Raw genomic sequence first — 13421 nt, forward strand, 5'->3', positions numbered from 1 at the left:
TTTATTCTTAACAATTATGGAGAAAAAAGTAAGTTTCCTGTACTGAAAATACGGCAAAAAGTTAAAAAGACATTGATTAAACATATTTATATCCGCTAAACGAGCCCTTATTGAGACAAACTCAACATAATATGTTGCTCGGATTATGGAATCACGGTCATCCTTGTTATATGTTACGGTCATCTTGTAAAAATAATGATGATGAATTACGGTCATCTTAGCGGTTTTTTCAAATCGAATTTCCTGTTTCATATACATTTCTCAGTAGTAATTTGTGATTTCCGTGTGAACCTTCTATAAATCATACCAATATATGCTTTATATAGAATATATCATAGAAACACTTTAACAGACAATACAGATTCTTACCTAATTCTGCGTCCGCCATCTTGGGTTGACCGTGAATCAATTTACAGTCATCAGCTTTACCCCAGTGATTTTAAGGACATTTTGATTTTTTTTTATCTCTATTGCAAAATATATCTGACTAAAGGAACTTGAATTTTGAGTGAATTTTGAGTTTGCCATTACGCTGATACTCTACGAATCTAATACTTTACATAGGTAGAGGTTTACATTGTAGTTATGATAACATACTTTGAAAAATACTAGGCAGAGTTAACAAAAATAGTATTAAATTTCTTAAAATCCATGTTATGCTTTACAATATTTTGTGAAAATACCTTATTTTAAAAAAGATTGATTTCACAGAAAATAATCTTGTCACTAAGAGGCAAATTGATATTCAAATTTAACGATAGAAGTTGCAAGCACGTTGATCCACGTTGCTGGAATTCCGAGTAATCTTTTGTGCCCCTAACTGAATCTATGTAAACCATTTGTCAAAGATACAAGACTTACTGCAAACAACTTGGGTCTATTGGTCAAATTGACCGATGAGAACGTTAAAGGGTTTAGTACAAGTAAACTGTGTACAAGGGAAGTATAACGTTTATAAAATTTTGACATGTAGTTAATGTTATATGTTAGTGTGGTTAAATTGCCTGAAATTGTATGCTCGTTTTTTTCAAAGCAATATACAACCTAATACATGTATGATGATACATGTTAACTGAAAGTATATATATGAAAATGTATTTCCGTTTGATGCAAATAGTTGTCAGGTTTTTTTTTTTATTAATTTTAGACTGAATCGCCGCTCCAAATATTTTGCGGTAAAGGTCAATGGATGCAATGTTACTTATGTAGAACATATTGAAGTATCATTAATTGTAAACCATCAACATGCAGGGCAGATACAGTGGATTCTGGTATCTCCATATGGAACAAAGTCTACAATCCTTCCCGGTAGAGTTCTCGATCAGACGACAACAATGAAATTAACTGTTTTAACCGTTCAAATGTGGGGAGAAAATCCTGAAGGATACTGGAGATTAAAACCCAAACCTATGTTTGGTAAAACTCTGGGTAGGTGTAAACCAATTATTTATGATATTGAAATTCAATATATAACAATGTTTTCGATTTAAAGGCTAATATCTTCAACTAATTTTAAAATACTGCAAAATACGGGAAACAAAATTATCCACCCATAACCATAAATCAGCAACATAAGGTATTTTCCACAATTATTGGGGTTATCAGGACAACATTCACCAAGATTAGCAGATTTATATCTATTGGAGGTTTCTTTCGTGTTTATATCAATTTTACTCGGACGTCGTCTAGTATAGAAAGGTCCGAGACAGACCTCATCATGGACGTAGTGTCGTCTGAACTACAGGTGTCCCTTTATCATTAGATATGATAAATACCTAAAAAAAGACTCATATAGATCACTATACTAATAATAATGTCTTTAATCCTCACAATCGGACGTGTACAATTCTACTACAAAAAAATTTGGACTTTAATGACGTTGAACAACACTGTCTTATTTCTAAGTGTTAAACCAAAAACTGCAAAACATGTAAAATTCCAATAACAGATACTCAATTTACTAGCAATTGAACTAAAAATGGGTATCCCTATTTGCTACCGTACCAACCGTAGTACGAACTGGGAGCCGTCATTATACTTTTGAAAATAATTGATGTATTTACTTAATGTCAACGTATATTTTGTGAATCATAATCAAAAGTACTTGGAGGATTTTTAGCTGCAACTTAGATTTAATTCCACGTGGACATTTTTCGTAATTATAGCAAACAATATTGTCTATACTCATTATGCTTTCAAGCAACCGCTGTAAGTAACCGTAGCACGAACGGTTTGTAATTTTTGTAAATTAGATTTATTTCCCCTGAAATTGCAACAGCAAAACCAAGCTAAAATATAAAGAACATGTTTAATCTATCTGATTTCCATCCGTTATATTATAACAATATAAAATAAAAAAATGTAGAACTTTTTTGGTAACTTTTAGAAAACATGAACAAGTTTGAGCCGATTTAACATGCTCAATTAACCTCAGTAATAATGTATTAATGATAAAATGAAAATAAAACTACAACCAGTCATCCAAGTGCTAACACCTATAATATGATACCGATTTTGCAAGTTTCTCTAAAATTGTTAGAAATACATCAAGACCAAGTGGTAGTCTTGGACTGTTTTCTGCTTTTTTGTCGGGATGCTGTCGCTTTGACACAATCCCCTTTTCCATTTTCAGTTCTAGATATACATAATACTATATAGGTGATCCATTCTTACATTTTTCTGCGTGTTCACGAAAATCGTCTTGCACATATGTATGAGAAATTTTAACAATAATAAAAGTACGGAGAAAGGGTTAAATTAGAAGATTTACTTATAAACTATTTCAAGAACACGAGTGTCAGTGCAATTTAATATATTTATATACAATTAGTTGTAGTTGTTTTTTTAATTCAATGATTCTAGACATTGTAGGTTTTTTTTATTAGCAATAAAGAAGTGGATATTTATTTCTCTATATATTTCAGTTTACTTTTTAGAATGCATTTCTAGAAAAAAACGATCTTCAAGAAAGGTGTCCTTTTCTCACTCAATATAAAATCCCAGCTCTCTCATCTTTTCAACAATAACACATTCTGCTGTAGTGATCGAAATAGATTACTTAAATAATAATAACTAATTTTAAAAATCATACAAAATTTTGTCATGTTAACGTGTATAACACGACGTGTTTAAGAACGTCGTTCATAGATAGTATTTTAATCATTCGGAAATTCTGATTATACACGATAAACGTTAATATTCTTTATTTTATTTTCTATATATAAACAAAACAAAAGCAATGCCAATCAAACAGAACCGCAAATCTGTATCTAAAATCAATCAATTCGTTCATGTAAGGTCTGCTTGATTCATGCACTTATGCACTAACTAAATAATCTCATACAGAATCGTAAACAAAGTGTTCTAGAAACGGTGAAATCTTTATAAATAAAAACGTTAAGCTAGTTTTTGCTGATTTGCATTTCGATTTCTTTAATTTTATCACTTTTGATAAAATAATTTAATGCATTAAATGATGCTTCAATAACAACACTAACGGTTGAGTTACGTACCAACCGTACCTGATACCGTCCCGTAGCAAAGCGGGAAACTTAACAAATCTCGTCTACGGAAAGAAAGGCTAATAAACGTATATGCGGCCATAGATCAAACATTAACAACACTGCTACTGACATTGTTCACCAGCATTTTAATCAGTCTGATAATTTAATTCTTTGTATGCGAGTTTGCATCATTGGCAAAATATACCATGGAACTAACAGATCTCTTCTTGTCACACTTCTCCGTAGACAAAATAAATATTACTGCTTTCGAAAAATGGGAATTGCGTTATGATATGGTTACAATGACAAAATTGATGGTATAGGTATTCTATCTAGTCCTACTTGTAGCTCGGTGAATGTGATGAATATTTTCAACTGTGTTTCGCGATATAGACGCAGTCATCTTCATCGTCATTATAAATCACCTACTCTCCATCATGTCTCTTTAAATGCCATTCTGCTATTGCTACAGAAGCCGTTGTGATAAACCCATTCGAACGAAGGTTTCTTCACTTCCCCTCTTAAAAACTCATTCGTTGTACAATTTTTGTTTGTGAACCACTGTTACAAATCCCATTCAATTCCCAGTAAAAACATATAACTTCTATGCCATTTGGTCTCTAGTGGAGAGTTTTTCTCATTGGCAATCAAACCAGATCTTCTTATTGTTTGATATAGCTATCATCTATGATATTGCCAGTCACAGATTTTTAGGGACATGGTATAATGAGGACATTTGAATAAAACAGTTTTCAATTAAGAAAAAAACAGAGATTTGCATTTACAAACACGTGATACTGGATCTCAATATTGACGTCTCACTGCAAATTGTTTTATCCAAAGGCCCGAACTATTGTGAGTCTAAATCCATCAATTGGCAACACTACTTCAAAATACTGATGGATTCAGTCGAGGATTATGCCAGACAATGAGCTAAACGTAGAAAACGATGTAGTACTCCTTCAGAGTGGGTTAAGGCTGTGAGGTTGTTTATACAAGTTAGATTAAAAAACTGAATGGGTCAATGAATACACATGCTACATAGATCTTTAAATACACAAATGTTGTTAGGCACCTGTCCTACCTCCAAGACACATTTGTTGTTGTCGATTAAGCCCACAATAACATCGTGTTTGTGTGTATATCATTTTAAATAAATTGGTTAATAGTGAATTAGGTTTTGACTATTCACTTGGAAACTCAACATATACTACAACGAAACCTACTAAGGGAAAGGAATCCTGGTTATTCATAGTTCTGTTATATGTTTCTGTCAACCAAAGATGAACAGCAGGATCTTCCTGCACGTATTGACGGGATTGTGTTTACTTAAATTGGAGCTTATCCGTCCTCATCTGTGAAACAGATATTCCATCACGGTCAACCAACTTGTGTTGCTTACTAGGAAACTATTAAACCAAGAGTTCCAAGTGGCGAAGTTTGAGTCATCCCTTCAAAACCTGTACGGACGCCATCACGAGTTGGTTGCCGTTAATGAATATCTGTGAAGATGACAACTGATATGCTCCAAATTTTAGAACCACAGTCCCGTCCTCTTTTCCTCAAAGCTGACCGACTGATGAAGTAGACGTCTAACCGGATTTGTACTTATATGAGCAACACGACGGCTGACACATGTGGAGCAGGATCTGCTTTCTTTTCCTGAGCACCTAAGATCACCCACGGTTCGTTATGGTGTTAATGGGGTTCGTTTGTCTCAGTCTTTAGTTGTCTTCCGTCCGTTTATCGTTTTTTTGCCATGGCTTTGTCAGTTTGTTTTCTGCTTATTAGTTTGACTATGCCTTTGGTATCTTCCACCTCTCATTTACTCAATTTTATTATGTACTGTTTTACTTAGCTTTGTAAAAGTTAATCTAGATAGCAACGAAACTGCAGTTAGTCAGAAGTAGCCACAAACAATGAACAAAATCATGTAAGGGATGGAACACTTTCAAATAAATGATTTTTCTAAGAGTTCGAGATTACAAAAACTGCATGCTAACATGCAAAGGTTCATGTATAGCAACAAAACTACATATGTAGTATTTTGATCGTTACATAATTGTTTATCAGATATTTCAGATAAAAAATTGTAACAAAAAAAAAATCAAAGGAGGAGGTATGACATAAGTCAATCTTGCAATCTGATTGGTTAATTGGGCGGATCAAGGTTTTTTTTCAAAAAGGGAGGGCCGTAATTGAATTAAACTGAATAAATAAAAACAAATTGGACGATGTTATGAAAAAATATTATATACATTATCCAATCAAAGGGGTCCCCTTGAATCCGCTACTGAAGACTTTCGGCAAATATTGAAAAACTTTAAAACGCCATTTTTAAAACAATAGCGTTTGATTTATATGTTACCTTAAATTGGGCGAAAATTTACAAAAATAAAAAAAAGAGAGTTTTAGTATAACTGTATATCAAACTTTATTTCCCATAATTGTCTTTCTCGAGCTTACACTTACTTCATTTTATCTTCAGCACATTTGAAATATATTGTCAAATGATAGATTAGCATTTTGACATGTTGATTATAAATCTCTAAAATACTGTAAAAAAAAATAAAAAAAATACAAACCAGTAGAAGTGGAATGCCATTTTATATATCAAAGTTACACAAAACCAGAAACAAATAAGCGACAAAGTTTACTTTTTGGTGTGAATTTTAGATTTAAAAAAATAATAAACAATAACCATAATATAATGTGTTATCGAATAAATGGCTTGCAGAATGCGACTATTTTGTTATAGTTTGCGATGGATTTTCCAAATATACCTTCCTCTAGTTCACTTGAAATTATAGATTGTAGTAATTTTTTCTTATGTTTATTACATTTTAGATAAAGGCACTGTAAAATCAGTAGGACTTTTGATTCATGGATATAGTTGTGGAAATAACTGTACAGTACATCCTGCTAAACAAGGTAAATGTGTGAAAGTTAAAAAAATAAAAAAAACAATCATTCATTTAAATACAAAAAGTATTTTATCATATGCATGATATATAAAAGTAAAGTAAAAACCAAGAAGGCCGATACTAAGCATTATAACTGCAAACTGCATACATACAAGAATGTGTTGACAGAAACAGCATACAAAGTGAGAGAGAGAGAGAGAGAGAGAGAGAGAGAGAGAGAGAGAGAGAGAGAGAAAACTAAATAAAACTAATTATTGGCTATTTGGCAATACGAAACCAACCTCAAACCGGAGGTGACCTCATGTGTTTTGAAAGAATACACAGTTCCAGTTTTCCTAATTGCAAACGTCGTGTATACGTCGTGTTATTATCTGCGAGGAAAACAAGGCATAAGAATCGCATTTTTTTATGAAATGTCCCAATCGAGGAAGAGATGACAGGATTGTGTTAACGACAAGTGGAACTATATTGCCTTATCACCTTCTTTTTAATTTCGTTTTTATTTCAGTCAATGTTTTGTCATACACAATTTTGTTATTCCGTTATATGGCTGAAATTAACTGTTTCTAAATCTAGAGAAATTTTAGCTTACAAAGAATGTGGACACCCACACAACTTTTTTTTATGGTAGACTACTGAAATTTACTCTCAAATTATTTTGGTCCAAAAATCCAGAAGAAGTCAAATCTATGATGTACGGGGGGTGGGGGCAACTCTTGGTATTCATCTCATTAAAGACATAGGAAAATCATCGGTTTTAGAGAATAAAACTCTCGAACAGGAACGAACAAAACAAAAAATCTAAAAAAAAAATCTAATGTTTTCACAACATTTTCCTTAAACTTTTAAGCTATATATTTGAGCAAATAACCATGTGGTTGAAATAAAATCAAGAATTTTTGTTATTGTCTCTTGTTACAGGCATGTCAACTTTAAAGATAAATCCTGTTCAAAAAAGAATTACTGATTTAGCACTCAAACACTGAATTGAAACCGGCCTAATCATTATTTTAAAAACAAAAGAAAAAGTTCACAAGTTATTTAAGTTCACATTTGTTTATGGTTTTGTTTTAACACTTGTAAGAACCTGTGCAGAATGAGATAAACGTTATAACATTTATAGTTCATCAATTTGATAAGATAATCATCCAGTACAGATTGCAAATCATTTTTTGTATTTTACATTTTTATTTACAAGGAGATAGCATTACATATTATTTTTTTAATTTATTGGATAAATAGTACAAGGGAATTCAAAATTAGATTCAAGATTTTGAAACTAGCTCTAGTATTTATACATAGTTTAGCTAACCATGGCCTTCATACATTGCAATTTTATTTCTGTATCATAATTATACAGTACAATAGAAGAAAAATTATCAAAATAAACTGTATAGATTTCTATCCCCTTTTCCTGGAACTGTTTTGAAAATGATCAAATATATTATTGTGGATTCATTTATTTTCGTGGGTACCAATTTTCGTGCATTGAGGAAAACTTACATATTCGTGGATATGTGATTTCGTGGTTTTGCTTAAGTCAGCATATATTCCTATAAAACATTTGTAATTCTTTAAACTTTAAATTCGTGGTTTCCCTGTACCAACGAAATCCATGAAAATTGGTATCAACGAATAATAATGAATTCAAAGTAACATAAACAGAGACGTAAAGTATATTATGTAAACATAATATGTCTGTTTGGGTTGTCAATATAACGGAACTATAAACAATTGTAATACAAGTGGGAGGTTAAGCTAGCTATAAAACCAGGTTAAACGCTCTGTTTTTGACTCGTTCCGTTGGTTGATAACGTTTATTTTTAGTCTATTTTTATGGACTTCCCCTTTTTCAATTTACCTTGGAGTTCGGTATTTATGAAATACTTTTTTACATATAGTCTCTGCCTATATTTTTCATTTAGATCTGAAGAAAAATAAAATCAAAATTTATTTTAAGTAAAAAGCTATTTAATAATTTTAGATATTTCACTTGTAAAAAGAGCTGTGGTACTAAAATGAGGAAGCTTCAAATGTTCCATTAAGAAGTGTATGAAGTGTCAACAAAGGGATATAACCCATAAATTTGATCGGAACCGCGTCGTCAAAAATTTGACAGATCGAAATGTCACATTGCGTATAACAGCATACAAAATGGCAAAAATTGGTCACAAATCAGTTCATAAAAAGCATCATCAAGTTATTTAAAATCAGCATATGTTTCCAATAAGTTAAAAAAGAAAATTCAGCTACTTTCTTGAAAATATTGGCGCAACGGGTGACGACCGTACGCAGTTGTCATGACAAACGGACAACATGCATTGATTTTAGTTGATACGAGTTTTCGAAGGAAACCGACTCATTTCAGTTGAACCAAACATTTGATTAAATATGGTGGCCATTTGATCTCCATTGTTGCTTTTTAAAATGGATTCATATTCTGGACAGCTTTTCAATTAAAAAGTAGGTACCGTTAGGATAAATACACGAAGTCTCATCTTGATTTAAATTAAGATTGGTATCATTTGTGAGAAGTAATTAGTCTTCAAAATTATCAAGTCATCGGAAGAAGGAACAATGGCTTCTGAGTTAGTGAATCTTTCACCCCAGTATCCCATGCTGTTGAAAGATTTTAGAGTCTAAATATATCACTTTTCAATGCTTTAATTTCACTTTAGACATTACAATCACAGGTACATAACAACATTAACGGTACAAATTTTACTGCGTCAGATGTGCATTTCGACAATTGTTGCAATTATTTGACCCTTACCATAACAGTTTATCTGAGGTAATTTTCGATGGTATATATGTGATATATCGTCTTGATGTGGTGCACCTATCTACCAAAAACGTTACCTCAAGGTCAAACATTAATTTCACATGAATGTCATGACGACAAGCGACACACACTTTTATGAGTATTCACCAATATATCAAATATCAAACCTACATGGAAAAAAGATCATTAAGTTTAAGCTCTAAGAAGGTTTTTATTTCGTCTTATTTGTACTTCGATTAACTTCAGTTTGTCAGCATAACGAATAAAGTCATATAATAAACATTTTAATTATCATGTGTTGACAACAGTTTCTTATAACAAGACCAGAATGTGTAGATGGATGTTTCTGTTTTAAGCTCCAGGAGATTGGAAAAAATGGTCCCGATGGTCAGAGTGTACGGTTTCATGTGGAAATGGAACTCAAACCCGAAGTAGACAATGTAACGACCGCAATAATTTCAAATATTGCTCAGGCGAAAATTTTGAGACAGTCCAATGCGACCAAAGTGAATGTCAAGTTGATGGACAATCTGGTAAGATTATCATGTTGCTCCATAATTAACATTGATTTGGCTATTTTTAGGACGCTTTTTGGTCATATAGCTCTTCAACTGTGTCGGTTCTTATACATTCGTGGCTTTGAGCGTTCCTGACGCTTCGGACGCATGAAATTTATAACGTGTTGTTTTCATATTTTACAAACGCAACAAATTAAAAAAGTAAAGGTTTTCTTGTTTAAGCCCATCCCGAATCAGGCACATTGTCTTAAAGTACACTAATTTTAGATTTTGTTGTTATTTGGAGAATTTAATGTTGACATATATAATATTGTCTTTTTTATTATCTATTCCTCACAATTGTAAACTCCAGGCGGTTTATGCAATTTTACTAAACCCGTGGTTTTTTTTTACCACTGATTATTATCATCTAGATTTCGATCGATAATTTGTGTTGCTTTTTTCCTTCACATTTAGATTTGAACATCGATAAACGTCTTGCGCCTTACTTCATGTATTAATCACATCTACTTTTAAGTATATTTGCATTAAAATTAGATTAAAGTCATAATGTTAAACAAGCATTGCATGAATATATATCCTTCATATAACTGATTGTGTTTTGGTGTTGAAAGCACAAGCAAATACAAAGGTTATGTTGAAGTGGTATACATGGATAGGATTACACGGAATTAATATGAAATGAAAAGTAGAATGGTTTCAAATTTTGATTGCAAAAGGATATCGAATGTTGGTTAAGGTAGAAAAACAGTCATTGTATCGTCTCCGAAATAGTTAATTCGTAAAGCTTGAAGCTCGAGGGGCCTCTGTGCTTGAAGAGTGGCACTCACAAAAAACACTGGAAAATCAGTTACTTGTGAAGGACAAGTTGCATATTTGTTACGCCCAATAACAGACATGGCTTCTAGATAGGAATGTACCTTTCGTTTAAGTTATACATAGCGTGATTCCCTTAAAGCTTCTGTATGTGATTCAAATACAGTACAATCTACAGAATGATATCAACATTTTTACTTTTTTCACTTTCATTTACAAAAGACTATTGACTTATATTAATTATAATCTTAAATTGAGGTCAAATGTTCAACCGTTACAAAGTTGTTTTTTATATGAATCCCATACATTTACAGTGAATTGATTTAGTGAATTTTAGCTACGTCGAATTTAAGACGAATGTGTAAAACAGTGTCCAGGTGTCAGTAATTGACTCGAACACGGAAAATGACGACGTTATATTCACTTACTATACAACACAATATAGTAAACTCATTAGTTTGCATACCAGGCCAGCTTCTTATAAAACTTCTTATATATGTAAATGTCTTTCAGGAAAATCGTCCCCTTTGTCAAAAAAGTGCCTTTCTTTTTCCTTTTCGATACGGCTTTTACTTTTTTTTTTATTTAACCCTTAACTATAGGTAGTCAGTCGGTAATCAATTTGTCTTGAAAAATAATACAGTTGTGTTAAGTTCTAATCTCACTTTAGAACTATCAGAACATTCTGTCAATAGATCTTCTTAACTGCTCTAGAACAGGGGCAATTAAAAAACTAAACATCGATATTTGTTTCAAGTTCTTTCTAAGTAACGACTTGATTCATGCCTTAAATGAAATTTTAATATTTTTGAAATAGTGCACACCATATAAGATTCGTCGTATAAATTACGTAGACTCTTCGATGAACTTGTTGAAGCACAGTTGAGGGACACCGTGTGTTACATTAATGTTGTATCTTTACAGAAGTTAGATCTGATGAATGTCCATCGCCATCTCATTTAACAGACAGCTGTGTAGAACAGTGTACTAATGACAGCGATTGTTCTGTACAAGAGAAATGTTGTTACAATGGATGTGGGCATACATGTGAGATGTCAAGAGCAAGTAAGTAGCAGAAGAAAAATAAACTTCTTATGTGGTACAGTTACACTACTATCCCAGGTAAGGGGGAATTTTGCGCATTCAACCTAGTTTAACCCCGCCACATTCTGTATGTGCCTGTCTTATTTTAATTTTGATATTAACATAGAAGCAGCACACAATTACTGTAATATACAGTGATTGACATGGACATGGACATTGATTTTTTTTTACTAAGGATATTATGCTTATAATGTATAATATATATGAATTGTCATTTAGAAAGGTCGTATCATTTGTCAAAAATATTTGCCTTCGTGTACAGGTCTGAAATAAAGCGTATATGTTTTTAAATTATTACACTGAACATAGATAGTCAGTCGGTAATCAATTTGTCTCGAAATGAATCCATTGTGATTAGTTCTTATCTCTATTCAGTACCACCAGATTAATCTGTCATGGACCGATTTGAACTTTTTAGAACAGTTTTACCCTAGAACAGTTCTGCCTTAGAATCTGCCAGAATCAGCTTTCAGCTCTAAGCAAGAACTTTCCAAAACTGATGTAAGGTATAACTATCGAAATCTGGTTGATGGTAAAACTGTCAAGATATGTTCTAGGGTACAACAGTTCTAAATTATGTAATTCAGAGCAGCCCTAACTGTGATTTTAAACAAATATAGATGATGAGAAAGTGAAAAGCAGTTAAACGGATTTTCCTTGTAAAGCATATTTTAGATAATAGTAAAAGTCTTTTTGGTAAAAAAAGTTAACAATATTAAGTTTGGATGTAATTAAATTCTGTTTTTTCTCCATGTTTATCATTATCAAACATATTGTTAGTAGTATAGAATGGTGCTTAGATAGCAGAAGACATTTACTTCTTATGTGTTTGTAATCATTATAAGGAATAATATGGTCTATTGTGGAAGACAATTTTACAGCTCCGAGAGCACTGACGGTGTTGACAACAAGTAACAACTAGGGATAAAAAGTAAAATAACAAAAACACCGAACTCCAAGGAAAATTCAAAATGGAAATTCCCATATCAAATGGCAAAATCAAAAGCTCAAACACATCAAAGGAATGGAAAACAATTGTCATATTCATGACTTGGTACAGGCATTTCCTTACGTAGAAAAAATGGTGGATTAAACCTGGTTTTATAGCTAGCTAAACCTCTCACTTGTATGGCAGTCGCATAAAATTTTCCATTGTATTGACAACAATGTGTGAACAAAACAAACAGACATAATAGGTAAAAATGTCAAAAATAGGGGTACAGCAGTCAACATTGTGTTATAATCTTTATCACTATAAAAACAAACAAATATGTCAACAAAGAAAAATAAAATGCATATAGACAAAGCACATAAGCAAGAATGAAAGACAGGAATACAAAAAATGACCATAGCACAATAACATAATAGCGGTATGTATAAGTACCGAGCCAGACCAAAAGGATATTACCAAAAATGAACTAAACAATAAAGTTTAATAATTTTCAAAGACAAATAAAAGAACACTATAACATGTTATTAAGATGATAAACAACGTCAGTATCTAGAATCTATACTTCAAGACCATCATGTATTATTTGTGAAGTTGATACGGAATATTTATTAACAAGGTCTTGGTATCTTCCGATGAACGTTTTTAGAAAAAGGACGAGACGTTCTTTGCCATAACCCTGGTTCGTCAACCTTCTGCCTTACAACATATTCTTGAATACCGAATGAGTTGGGAAATATATATCTCATATGCAGGCGAAGTTAGTATATTGCTACTAAAGTGAGGGAAATTGATAATTTGAAAATTAAAATAGTCTCGTTTGTC

The 13421-nt window shown here is 32.2% G+C and overlaps 1 protein-coding gene across 7 annotated transcripts in view; it reads left to right on the forward strand.

Moving 5' to 3' along the window:
- The window catches only part of LOC127729944 (neuroendocrine convertase 2-like), a 52387-nt gene that overhangs the window by 23940 nt on the left and 15026 nt on the right, over window positions 1-13421 (forward strand). For all 7 annotated transcript variants that reach the window (XM_052237921.1, XM_052237922.1, XM_052237925.1 and 4 more), the window contains exons 15-18: window positions 1148-1428; window positions 6351-6434; window positions 9566-9742; window positions 11468-11608. In XM_052237921.1, coding sequence (XP_052093881.1) covers window positions 1148-1428; window positions 6351-6434; window positions 9566-9742; window positions 11468-11608 — 683 coding nt within the window. The remainder of the gene's footprint in view (window positions 1-1147; window positions 1429-6350; window positions 6435-9565; window positions 9743-11467; window positions 11609-13421) is intronic.

This window comes from Mytilus californianus, unplaced genomic scaffold, assembly GCF_021869535.1.
Source record: "Mytilus californianus isolate M0D057914Y unplaced genomic scaffold, xbMytCali1.0.p SCAF_2, whole genome shotgun sequence".
In the NCBI taxonomy this organism is placed as follows: domain Eukaryota; kingdom Metazoa; phylum Mollusca; class Bivalvia; order Mytilida; family Mytilidae; genus Mytilus; species Mytilus californianus.